This window comes from Podarcis pityusensis (assembly GCF_964106645.2).
Source record: "Podarcis pityusensis genome assembly, chromosome: Z".
NCBI classification, from domain to species: Eukaryota; Metazoa; Chordata; class Lepidosauria; order Squamata; family Lacertidae; genus Podarcis; species Podarcis pityusensis.
Window position 1 is genome coordinate 32,096,346 of NC_138044.1, and position 13,577 is coordinate 32,109,922.

The following is a 13,577-nucleotide window of genomic DNA, read 5'->3' on the forward strand; positions in this document are numbered from 1 at the left end:
ATAGTGTATTACCAAGCTTGCAAGGAGTTAAAAAGTACAACATTCAGAAATATAAAAAGTCTCTCTATGCATCTCCATATACTGTACAGTGGCAAGAATCTGAGTTCAAAAGAGGGTGTGAGCACCCCAAATGAATTTTTCATTGACACGCACAAAAGGAGTCAATAAACTGTTTCCGTCATTCTTGTGTGACCGGTTCACGATAAGACAGAGCAATGCAAATATAGAGATAGCTAGATTAAAGTATAGGTAGGAGACTTAGGTTACCTAGGCTGTACAGAAATACCTCAGGAGTGGGGGGGGGGGGAAGGTTTATCTAAATCCACTTAGGTGTAGAGCAAGGAAAATGGATTCCTAAGAGAAGCAGGCTTGAAAAAAGAATAATTACTCTCTAGGCATTTTGTTTTTTAAAAAGCTGTAACCCAGTTAAAGAAAAGACAAGCACAGGTATCCTCTAGCAAAATGAGGATTTGCGTGTTTTTTATGGGTGTAGTGTCAGGATTAATGATTGTTTTCCTTTTTGAGGGCAACCCCAAACATGTTTACTTGGGAGGCAAACTCCACTGAGTTCCACAGGTCTTGCTGTCAAGTAAATATGCTTAGACCTGCAGTCCAAAGATGGATTTTTTTATTCTACAGAAAATCAAAAGGGAGGAGGGCAAGGTTCTGAGGCAGATATGAATGAAAACCAATGTGCAAATCTCTTGCTAGCAGGAATCCGGCAGCCTCAACATTATAATGCAATCAAGTAAAGGTTTAGCCACCACTGCTAATTTCTCGATTTCGCCTCCTTTTCAATGGTTTTTCTTTTCTTTTCCTGAGCAGTCCTATGTGACACTATACAAAGTTTAATGGCATTTCATTGCTTACCGGCCACACATTCAGGCAACAGTTTTTCTAGAAAGCATCCGGCACTTATCTTTGTAGATTCACCCTGTAACGTGGTGGTGCTTGACAATTAAAAACAAAAAAAGCAAAAAGCAAAGCAGACTGCTTCTCCTTGCACCTCTGGTGTGTGTTGTGTGGTCAAAATACATTCATGGGATGAATCTTCATTAGAAGTGAAAGTGCTTGTTTGAAGCCCTTTGTGGGGATTTTTCAAAAAATATATCTATATATCTCAAGGACACAAGACCAACCCCTCCCCTACGATCGGCGATGATTCATCTATGAGAAAGTACACTTGTCCTGGTCAACGGGTTTGTTATATTGGGAGAACATTCATCCTGTTGGCCCAGTAATGAGCTAAAATGGTACATTCATGTTTCTGCAGCAATTGCCAGCAGTTAGGGGTGGACTCTCTGTCCTGTGTCACTTACACTGACACTCAATCTTAGGTCGGTTCGGTCTTGTTTTGTGCAGTGCTTTTTTATTTTTAAGAATGCATGAAAATTTCGTAGTTGAATGGTTCACATGACTGCAGACATTTTTGTATGTATTCTCCCAAGACAAATGCCGCCCCCCCTACCCCCAGTGCGTTCCTACCAAATATGCATTTTAACTGTAAAATACATACTTCCATGCACACATTTTTAAATTATTATTTTTTTGTACTTGAAAACTGCATTACCGAATCCAGAGAGTTTTGTAATCTGATCAGGGGTTGTGCTCCTGCAAGCAAGTACAGGACCATTGGACTGGGCTGGTCTGCTTTGAAAAGTGGACCTAGCGAATTCCTTCCCTACCAACAATGCCACATCCCACACTGGCTTTTGCTGCTTGGTACTCCTACTGCTGATAGTCATACCACCACCACCATTCTATTTGCATGCTGCCTTTCCATAGTTAAAACCATGCTCAAGTGGGAGTTTTATGGGAGCACACATACACAAGGTCTGATTTCAACTACAGCAGGAAGTGGTTATGAGGAGGGTTGGTCGAGGCTGTGCCTTGACAGTCAGAAGCTGCCAGAAAGTTTGCAAAATAATAATGATAAATCCCCTGTCAAAGCTGTGATTGAAAGAACACACACATATATCTATGTAGGAAGATGGCTGCGAAGCAACGCAGTTATTTTACCCTGTTAAATTCAAATGGATTCGCTGGTAGGTGAAAAGGAATAATAACCCAGAACTACTCATGGCAAAAGGGGATCAATCCTAAATCTGGAAAAAAATTGCACTCAACTTTATTTAATTTTTAAGAATCTGAATGGCAGGTTTTCCATTTTGAAAAAAAGAAGAAAATTCAGCATTTCAACGTTAAAAACAAAACCTGCAATTCTATAGAAGTGTACTCAGAAGCAGGTCCAGTTGAGTTCAACAGGACTTCTTCCTAGGTAAGCATGCATTGGATTGCAACCTGAGTCTATCTGATTGATTTTTAAGCTCATAATGTTAGGTATTAACTTGGCAAACCCTAAACATTTAGAAGTCTCCCCACCCCTAAATCTAACAGGATCCAGACTTAGGAATTTGGGTATATACATCCATCCCCGGCCCCACACCAAAGCAGATTCAAGATTGGAGAATTCCACCCACCCTACTCTATCGATTGCCCGCTTTGGAGAATGAAAACCACAGAAGGCACCCAGCAGGCAAATGATTCTGCCACCAGGACTTGTCTGGGGAAGCAGAGGATATTGTATCTGCTCCTGGCCTTAGGACACCTGCTCTGAAAAAAATGTAAAGAATCCAGGTTGTTAGGGTTTACAATCATTGGTACTTCAGCACATTCCTGAGTTTTGCTTGAAGGACAAGGGTAGCCCCATAATCCCACTTTTCTGGGCCTGGGGACACATTTGAAAACCTAAGAAAAATGTTGAGATCACCATAAAATACCCATTTCACAGCGGAAAATCTGGTGATGTTCAGATCCCAATACCCTCCCCCCCATCAGCAGGCAAAACACACACATCCCCCAAACAAACAGAACGGGGGGGGGGGAGGCAGGCAACACCCTTCTCCCAAAGACAACTTGTCACAGAACAAAAATACTCTATTAATATATATATATATATATGTATATACACAAATAAAAACTGGGAGGGGTAGGATATCTGTGGACACCAAGGTGTGCATCTGAGGGTACCATGGTGATCACAAGCACCACATCAAGGACCTCAGAGCTCCAGGCAGAAATTTCTGAAACAACTACAAAGCTTTCCCCTTTCCTGTATTTCTCTCCTCTGGCACAAGTTCTATTTGCCTGGCTGTTAGATTTGGAAAAGGGAAGTGCCAATCACGTGGACCTTGGAAATGAGCCACTTGTGGGTAGGAGGAGAAATAAAGAACTACATAACAGGATGGTGCCAGAGCCCTCAAAGGGCCCTTTTGGTTCTCTGGCTTGTGTTTGTTCCAGTCAAGCTCCAACCATGCTTGGGCAGGACTTGGAGGACACGAGCAACAGACAAAAGTTGTAAGCGGGATCAATGGTAGGGAGTGGCAATCTGTCATGGACTGGTTGGATGCAGAGGGGTAGTGGGAGGCACAAGCTGGAAAAAACCCAAGGGAAGAAAGCTCAGAGCTCGGGGACTGCTGGTGGGATGGCAATGCATGGTCAGAGGAAAAAGAGGGAGAAACCTGAGAGGAGGTGGTGTCGGAAGCTGAAGAGGTAACAGGCCTTATTGAGCAGGGAGAGTCTGTGGCAGAGAGAAGTCCAGAAGCAGAAGCAGAGGCAGAAGAGGAGATGGAGGGGAGGGGAAAAGTTTCACTCCTGTCCCCATTGGACAGCTTAAATGGCAGGTGCATGCTTAATAAACTGGTTGACCCTTTAGGGAGTCTATGAATCACACCCAACAAGTGCAACAAATAAGTCTGGGATACAGAAACAGAGGGCCCTGGGAAACTCTGTTTAAGAAAAAAGAAGAGAGGGTTGAAGGAATGGAGACCTGGTAGATTCTCCAAAATCCAGGGAGGGAGCTAAAGTCTAATTTGCTTGTGTCAAAAGGAGGGGGCCTTCCTGTGACTACAGAAGAAACAGAATCGATTGTGTAAAATTAAGCAGCCACACAGCACTTGTGTGCTTTAAAGAAAGTATTGGGTTGTATGTAACATAGTGCTAAGTTAAAGTCACTTAGTGGTACATTGTGCCAGCAAAACTTTGCTGTGCAAGATTTTGCACAAGCAGGCTACTCATAACTTTGACAAGCAGGATACTGTACAATCTGCTGCACAACAGATTCCCACTAATGCAAGAGTTGCATTTGATCCCTCTGTTGCACATTAAAACTTGCCCTTTGAACTAGCACAAGTTCTCTGTGATCGTGGATCGAGGATGTTGGATACATCCCTACATATTTAACCTGCTGTTATGTGAGACTCCCAGTGGACAGTATCTAAGAGACTGGTAGGGTCTGCACACTTTCATTACTTCTGCAGCAAAAGACGCCCTCAAGACCATTCAGTGGGTTAAGGTAGTGCACTTTTTACTCCTATCATTCAGATAGGAAGCTTGAGTCACCTTATATCATTTTCTTTTTCTAATAAGGAAAAGACACTGTCTTGTTCATAGCTTTTCATCCTTCTAACGACCATCTTCCTTAACCTCATTTCCTAAGCTAGAACCTCACCAGATCCCCTTTTATCGGAAAGGGGACTAATCTGCAGTGCTGCTACCTGGTGCTGACCCACTTTGCAGGTGAGGGGATGGATAACATTTAGCCATGTTGATGGGACCACCGAAGAGGACAGTCCCTCCTCTTCAACCACCACCACCATCACAATTTTGTATATTTCTAGCCTAACTGGAAAAGCAACAGCAAAAGCAGAACCAAAAAGAGCAGGGGGGAAAACCCTCACAATCAATGAAGCGTGGACATTTTTATGATATATTTTTCTTGAACGTCTGAGCTGGGAAGTTAATTACAGACCTAACTGTGCAAATCCATGGCAACAGATGGAGGAACATGTAATTAAAGCCAAACTAACAGTGGCAGCAACTGGAGCCAAGCACATTTTAAAGCAAATTCTGGTTCATCCAAGCAGAAGGGGCAGGTAACACCTCCTGGGAAACAAAAGAGTATTAATAGAAAGAAGCTTTGCTGCTTCTTAGGATGACTGTTGCTGAAGCGCTTCATGCAGGAAGGAGAGAAACACTTTGCAGAGGGACAGAAGAAGCCTGAGCTTTGGTTTTGGGCTGTACAAAGGAAATGTCCAGGAACACATTACAAACACAGAAAAGGTCGGTCACTTCACTGGCCAGAATACATTAAAAAAACAAAGAAACCTGAAACATCTCTTGACACTACAGATGTAGATTCAGTTATAGGTCACTCATTAATCTTCCACGTCAAATGAAAACATTCAGTTATTAGTCATGTCAGGCCCGCTAGAGATTGAAGCTTTTTCCATGTTCTTTTTTTGGCTTACAGAGGCTAGAGACTGAATGCATTCAGGTCAGTAGGCCTTGGTGCTATTGGTCCAAGGAGTTGGCTAGGCAAATATCAGGAATGGAATGAGCAGTTGTCCATACGTGAGTCTATTGCTTGGCCTCTCACGACTGAATGCATGAACTGCTTTTGTGTGTGTCACTGGCTGTTTCTGCACATAACAACAAGCCAGATTTTCTGTCTTGTTGTGGTTTATCGTGAGCCTGATTGCTCACCCCTGGCACAAACAGGATAAACAAACTAGGAAGCCTTAGCTTCTGGTCATATTGAACCAGTGATTATACTTTGTTTCTCCCTAGCAAGCCATAAGTATTAGCCTACCTTAAACCATGCTTTGTTTTTGATTTCCTGTTTGTGGCTTCTTGTTAGGGAGCAACAAACCATGACACACACACACACACCCCAGTTCAGATGTAACCAGAAGTCATGGCTTGTTGCATTACTATATTGTTCATATGCCACTGTATTCTGCTCTGGTCAGACCTCACCTGGAGTACTGTGTCCAGTTCTGGGCACCACAGTTCAAGAAGGACACTGACAAACTGGAACGTGTCCAGAGGAGGGCAACCAAAATGGTCAAAGGCCTGGAAACGATGCCTTATGAGGAACGGCTAAGGGAGCTGGGCATGTTTAGCCTGGAGAAGAGGAGGTTAAGGGGTGATATGATAGCCATGTTAAATATATAAAAGGATGTCACATAGAGGAGGGAGAAAGGTTGTTTTCTGCTGCTCCAGAGAAGCGGACACGGAGCAATGGATCCAAACTACAAGAAAGAAGATTCCACCTACAAGATGGAAGATTCCAAACTACAAGAAAGAAGATTCCACCTTTGCTGCCAAGGAGTGTGGTGGAGTCTCCTTCTTTGGAGGTCTTTAAGCAGAGGCTTGACAACCATATGTCAGGAGTGCTCTGATGGTGATTCCTGCTTGGCAGGGGGTTGGACTCGATGGCCCTTGTGGTCTCTTCCAACTCTATGATTCTATGATTCATGCCAGTAAAGGATTGAATCAGAAGCAACTGGGCCGGACAGACTAGCAATACCACTTGTTCACAGTAAAACACAAGAAGACAGAAAGTCTGGCTTGCTGTTATGTGTGAATGTGGCCAGTATATTTGAAGCCAATGGAAGCTTATACCTGTGATAGGTCCTTCATACATTCGAATGATCATTTAATGTTGCAACCATCAAGCAGTAGACATGTGTCATCAGGCTCTTCCTGAATAATATGGACCCAGAAATCTGCAGAATAGCTGATATACAGTGATTATATAAGAAGAGGAGGAAAACCCAAGAAGATCCAGATAGGTTTGAATAGACTTCCAGACTTAGTATGGTGTTTGACAGCCATTAATTGAATTGTCAGACTGCATAGCTAAGCAAAATGATAAAGAATTGTCAACATGAGGCACTAACTGTGGACTCACTATGTGGTATAGCTTTCTTCAAGATCCACATGCCTGGTACAATTCAGAAAAAATCAGCAATGATATTCCCCTGCAGCAAAAAGACAATGGTAATAATCAGCTGTGATGCTAAAAAGGCTTCTTTGTCTGCAGGGCATCACCTCTGAATGTGGCTGATGTGATAAAGAAAGTGAAGGAAGAGATTCTTTTTAAAAGGAAAAAGAAAAGAAAGAAAAAGCAATGTGCATTCCAGTTCATAGCATAATAAGGTTGTGCGGAATCCAACAGTTGTTTTGGCTTGAAGCTGCAAAACTACTTCCCAGGCTACTTCCCATTTCTGAATCACATTTAATTTCGGAATATGCATTCGGCTCATTGTCCTCTCTTGGCTGGGACATCAGCCTGGCACATATCCAGCATGGTTCTTGAGCACAGGTACCATGGAAGTGTGCTGACTCAACTCACAGATTAAAGCCCGGTCTTGAGATAATGAATATGGGCTCAAATAGCAAACATCAGGAGGGAGCTGTCTATAAGCTTGGCTTCCTGAACTGTTGGAAGAAGGAGGGCCCCAATTTGCCTTCTCACCTAGGGGGCAGCACAAAATCCAATATATATATTTAGACTCTTGCAAAAAGAAAGAAAGAAAGGAGAAACAGACAGAGAGAGAAAGATAAGAGGGAGAGATAGAGAAAGAAGAACATTGCTAAGAGCCCTACCATTTCACTCCTCTGAAAATAAAGCATTTAGATCTCATCAACAACTGCTGACTGTTGTTTTTAAATGGGAGTCTAAAGTGATGAAGAATTGCATGCTTCACCAAAGACTGGAATGGCTCACAAGAGTGTGCATGCTTTTCTTCCAGCTCTTCGAGAGTACGAGAAACCAAATATATTTGATGCAAGTTGGACCAATAAAAAGGAAGCCTTTCTTTGTGTATGAATGCCACACTTCAACTGAATGGCACTTATTTCCAGGTCAGAGTGTTTAGGATTGCAGCCTAAGAGAACAATTTAAATGTACTGCTGTTCTTCCTGGACTGCCCTGCTTCAGACTGCTGATTGTGGAATAGCATGTTTCAAAGCTCCCCGCTGCTAAATTTCAAAACCTAATTTCCCTGCATATACAGTGGTACTTCTGGTGAAGAACTTAATCTGTTCTGGAGGTACGTTCTTAACCTGAAACTGTTCTTAACCTGAGGTACCACTTTAGCTAATGGGGCCTCCTCCTGCCGCTGCGCAATTTCTGTTCTCATCCTGAAGCAAAGTTCTTAACCCGAGGTACTATTTCTGGGTTAGCTGAGTCGGTAACCTGAAGAGTCTGTAACCCGAGGTACCACTGTACAGTTAGCAGATAAGGCTAAGCTAAAACCCTGTTTCTTTTTCAGAAATTTCATTTAAGTGTGTCTGCAAACCTTCGTTTGCCGACTCAGGCAGCATTATGTACTTCTGCAGATTTTTTTTTTTTTTTTAATGCTTTCAGTGTCATTATTTCTTAGGACCAATCACACTGTGTACAATTTTCTCATTAGGAGTTGACCACTTGAACAGCTGAGTTTCTGCCCAACTGTTGGGGAATAGGTCATCCTCCTCGGTTTCATAATGATTTGAGAGTACAAATACTTTCCAGCCAATTTCATGCTGGCTATGTCTTTATATAAGCAATATATGACCACTTATGTTACCATGACACCATTTCATTCCTACTCCCCAGCACGCACACAGAGATTAATGCATTTGTTAAATGATAAACAGCAGGACTCCCAAGATGGCTAGAGCAGTGTCCTAGCAAAGCAAAGAAATAATGCATACCCCCTCCACCCGGTGATTTGAAAGACCAAAGTTCTGCAAGAGGAGACTGTCATTTGAGGATTAGCTGATACTGGCAACTATACTTGATTTGACCAGCATTAATGCTAGATATCACACACACAGCCTCACACGAAGGCACACAGAGAAAACTAAGTCCTGCTGCAACCCAACATTAGATTATTAATCCTGGGCAGGATATGTTTCATTTCATACAACTGTACTGTATAGGGTACCCTGGAAGTCATACAAAACTAAGCGCAGTATTTTAAAAACACCCTGTTTTCACTTTTTATGAAGTTGCAATTGGCTTACATTATCTATCTACTATCATTCATTAGGGGCACTTTTGGTAATCAGAAAATCAGAGATTCTCCAGTCCCTGCCAGCAAGGCAGTCAGGTACTGCATGGAAAACAAGTTTTGAAACACAGTATATACCTGGATTTGGATGTATGATTAAAACCAAGCATGGGGAACCTGTTCCAGCCTGAGGGGAGCATTCCCACATGGGGAACTTGCCCAGGACCTGAAAACCAGGGGTGGGAAGGGCCAGAGGCAAAAATGGACACTTCAAGGGATGTGACTGCTACATTCCAACTACATAAAAGATAAATGTTGCATTTCTCCATCCCCCATCCAGACAAGCAAGTAATTTTATTACAGTTAAAAGTTACATCCCAGCCAGAAAAAGCTCTCCATGTTCTGGCTGAAATCAGGGTTAAATTGAAATCAAGTTAAATTGGTGAGGTTTAAGATAATCACTGGAAGGAGCCATATGTTACTGGGAAAGGAGTTGGGTATTTTACTGATCCTTGTCATCTCTTTTTAAATGACCCACCTTCCATACTCCCTAGGACCCATGGAAAAGAGGAGCCTAAAACTCGGGAGGAGATGTCTCAGGTGTAGCTGGCCAGATGCTACTGGCATTACACATTAGGGAGCAGTACAGAAAGTGAGTAAAATAGCATCATTCAGTAGTAGCAATAGATCTGGGCATTTCTAATGATTGTCTTTTCACACACATCCCAACCCATCAGTTTTTCTTGCTTTTGTTTGCTCCTTGGCCCAGTCAGTAGGATCCCACACACTAGCTCTGTGATAGGGAAAAGCAACAGCCAGATTGTGAAAATCAGGGAATGCAACTTTCTGCCTTGAGAGAGGAACCGCAGGGCAGCGGGGAGGCAAGAGAGGGACTCTAATACAGTGTCTTTCCCTGACTATGGACATTCACTGCAAGGCCATTAAGTTGTGTGAGCATACCACAGGTTGCAAAGTACTAATCAGCTGAAAAAATGGTATACCGGGGTTGAGGGGGTGGGGGAAGAGATTCAAGACGCTGCCCCAGACAAAACCTTAAGTATCAGCAAAATGCCTTTCATTGAGACAGGTAGGAAACATGGAGAGGGAAGGGGCTTTTATATTGTGGTATGCCCTGCGGTGCGTGCATTCAATGCTTCTTTAGACACCTTACACGTGAAGATTATACACACACATACACACTGCACTGCATTAAGGGCTGGTTCACCCAGACTTAAGAGTGGAAGGTAGCGTTTGCCCACATGGCAAGCCTTATTATTATTATTATTTTGGGTCATCTTGTGGATGATCAATGTGGTTACTTTGTTTACCAGGTGTGGGGAACCTCTAGCCCTCCAGATGTTGCTGAACTAAAGCTCCCATCATCTCTGGCTATTGTTCTTCTTGCTGAAGTTGATGAGATGTGTAGCTCGGCAACATCTGGAGAGCCAAGGGTTCCACATGTCACCTGTCCTCCAGGTGTTACACAACAACAGCTCCTATCACAGGCACAGACAAACTCGGCCCTCCAGATGTTTTGGGACTACAACTCCCACCATCCCTAGCTAACAGGACCAGTGGTCAGGGATGATTGTAAATTGTAAACCACAGATTGTAAATTCTGTGGCCAATTGCCCTCCACCATTTAAAGTATGCCCTTCCCTTTGCTCACATGTATCCCAGCTTAGGAAAACACCTAGTTAATCAGAATAAGCAGGCTCTAGTATATGAGAGCTTATGCCACAATTCATCTGCAAGTGTGTACAGTGCTGCAAGATGCTTTTAATTCTTTTTTCATCTTCATGATGTAAAAAGAAGAATCCTACCAAGGACGGAAGTGAAGAATCCGACCAAGATAGCTGATGCAACCATTATTCAGCCCCAACGCTTTGAATTGATCCTTAAAACAATATTACCCCATCAGTACAGTTCATACGCCCACTGTTCAAGATGGCACTGAACAACCAGCCCATTAGTCTAAGTCTGGTGTCTGCAAAGAGCCCCATGGTGTCCCAGCTGGACAGAGTCCATTGTGTGCAGGATTCGGCTCTAAAGACACAATTAGCTCAGGAACCCAGCAGCTACAAGACAATTTACTTTTGTTCCATTTAAGGCTGTGAAGAGAAGCAGGTCAACAGCATTAACGAGAGCTTCTGGTCAGATAATGGATTTCTGGTTCCAAGGATATAGAAGGGCTAGGAAAATCTTTCAGATTCCAAGCTGAATATTTGCATTTAAGGCAGTGGGGGAATCAATCCTGTATCAAAATGTTCCAGGTGCCAGCCCTCCCGAGAGCAGAACGAATATTTCAAAATTCTCAGGGGCCAGCACAGAAATATTAGGCTGAAGGGTGATGAGGCCAGATTGGGGAATTTTGCCCGCCCTGAGCAAAAGAACAGCAAGCAATATGTTAAGGACACTGGAGTCATAGGGCTCATCCTAAGAATCACAGAATTGTAGAGTTGGAAGGGAACACGAGGATCATCTAGTCTAACCCCGTACAATGCAGGGAGCTTTTTTGCTCAACGTGAGGCTTGAACTCACCACCCTGAGATTAAAAGCCTCATGATTGCTAGTCATGGGTCTGAGAGGCTTTAATTTTGTCCCACCGCTTTCCCTGGGAAAACCCACTGTTCACTGCTGAACTGAAACAAATCTCAGTCCACAGGAAACCTGACTGGCGTTTGTTCCAATTTAGGCGTAAGCAGCAGGTTTCCCCAGGGAAAGCGAAAGGGCAAAATAACCTCTCGGACTTGTGACTAGGAATCACAGAAGTGGGGCTGAGCCCTGATATGACCGTCAGGCATCATCAATAAAAATAGGGATCTTTGCTCTTCTTCTGCTTGAACAACACCTGCCTCCTAAGTGACCACCTTTCCACCCTGCCACCACTACCTCAGGAGTTTCGCAGTCAAAACTAAAAATGATCAAGTCAGGTTCTGCGGGGTGGGGGGTGGAATTAAAAAGAAAAGAAGCCACAACAGCCATATATTGTATCCTACAAGCACTGAAGGTACCACATGCCAAAGAAACTCTGAACAGTTCCAAGCTAGCTTCACTGTAGAGAAGAAATCAGAACAGAGGGACTCCCCAACCCGCCAAATTTGTAGTCTTGGAAAGCAGGAGGATCAGGATGAAAAAGAGAGGAGGTATCCCACTCCTCATGCAATTGAAGAAGGTGCCAGGCCTAGGTCTGATACCAAAGCAGGATAGCCCTCTCTAGGAACACCCATGCTGTAGGTCCTTCTTCCAGTGTGGAAAAAGATATAAAAGTTTCCTCCCTTTAGGGCCAAGATGTGTGGCTGATTCCATTGGGGATGAGTGTGTGCTCTACATTTAAGACACTTTTTCTTGGGTCAGGAGTCCCCCCCTCCAGTAAAAAAAGAAACAGAAAAAAGTCTGGCACCACTGCCAACAAATCAACAAAGATGAAAAACAACAACACAACCCCCCCCACCCCGGTAATGGAGTGGTAGGCTCACCCTGACCCTTAGCCTAGCAGATCTCCCCAAGGGTTGGATTAGGGCATTGCGCGAAATGACAAAGCTCTCTCTCTCGACATACTCATGGCTGGGTCTTAGGGCCCTGAATTGTCCCGTCCACAGCAAACTCGGTCATAACTCGCCGAGCCAGGGGGTTGGTGGTCTTCAGAAGTTCAGCCGCAGACGTGCGGATGCCTGAAGCGCCCTTGCCACCTTTCTTTTGAAGGAGTGCCTTAAAATCTTCATTCCTGCTGGAGGTTCTTGTGACGCCTGTCGGAACGCACTCGTTGCTCTTTGAATTTTGCCGGTTGCCAAAGGCTTCGCCGGATTCCTTCCAACCAAGCAACTTCCGTTTGGACCTGCAAATGCAAACACGCAAACACACACACACACACAAACAGATCAGAAAGTCACTTGAAGTTAGGCAGAGCTGGCGCAGCCGTAACAGTCTAAAATGGTGTAATGGGACCCATCCAGAGGAAACAATGGGAGCTTTGTATGCAATGGTTCAATTTGCCATGGGTGTTTCCAGAGCAGCCTTCCCCAACCTAGCGCTTGCCAGATGTTTTGGACTACAATTCCCATAATTCCTGGCTGGGGCCCAGGTTTGAGAAGGCAGCCCAAGGACTATCCAGCCGTTGCTCTCCTGTTGTAAGCTGCAAGCAGAATTGCAGCTGTCTTTTCTTAATGTGGGGGTAAGGTGCTTTTTTGACATGTGCTTGCTGCTACGTTCCATCTACACTAATGGGTAGGACACAGCTCCCTAGGTGGGGAAGTGACGATTCACTCAAGCAAAGTTTTAAAAATAAAATAAAATAAAAATCACTCTTCTGCTACTCATCTTCTACTTAAAATCAGTTATTTAATTAGTGCTGAAATGCTTATTTACCATAAGCACTGTTTCCCAATTACTTTCGACATTTGTGGAAACAAATGCTTTAAAAAAGTTAGAAAGTGTGTTAGGCCAAAAACTTGTTGATAGAATGTAGCATTTTAAAAATCCTTAAAAATAAATCTCCTTCATTTAAACACTACTGTGTGAATATGTTAAGATTTTTTTTGGAAATTTTTAGCTAAAAATATAGATGAAAAAGCACTCTATGGCTCATTAAAAGAGTTACTGGTAATACTGGAGATGTCCTGAGTGGCAACAGGTTCACCTCAATAGGTTCACTTACATTGCCCATCAAAGCTACATCGGCAGGAAAAGATGGAAGAGTAGAGCTAAGAACCTACGACACCTGTAGTGACTGCA

General features: G+C 43.4%; 1 protein-coding gene across 3 annotated transcripts in view; it reads right to left on the minus strand.

Annotated features, from left to right (window-relative positions):
• Window positions 1-6,824: 6,824 nt before the first annotated feature.
• The window catches only part of NHSL2 (NHS like 2), a 114,388-nt gene continuing 107,635 nt past the window's right edge, over window positions 6,825-13,577 (minus strand). For all 3 annotated transcript variants that reach the window (XM_080990246.1, XM_080990247.1, XM_080990248.1), the window contains exon 8: window positions 6,825-12,681. In XM_080990246.1, coding sequence (XP_080846372.1) covers window positions 12,405-12,681 — 277 coding nt within the window. In that variant the 3' untranslated portion in view covers window positions 6,825-12,404. The remainder of the gene's footprint in view (window positions 12,682-13,577) is intronic.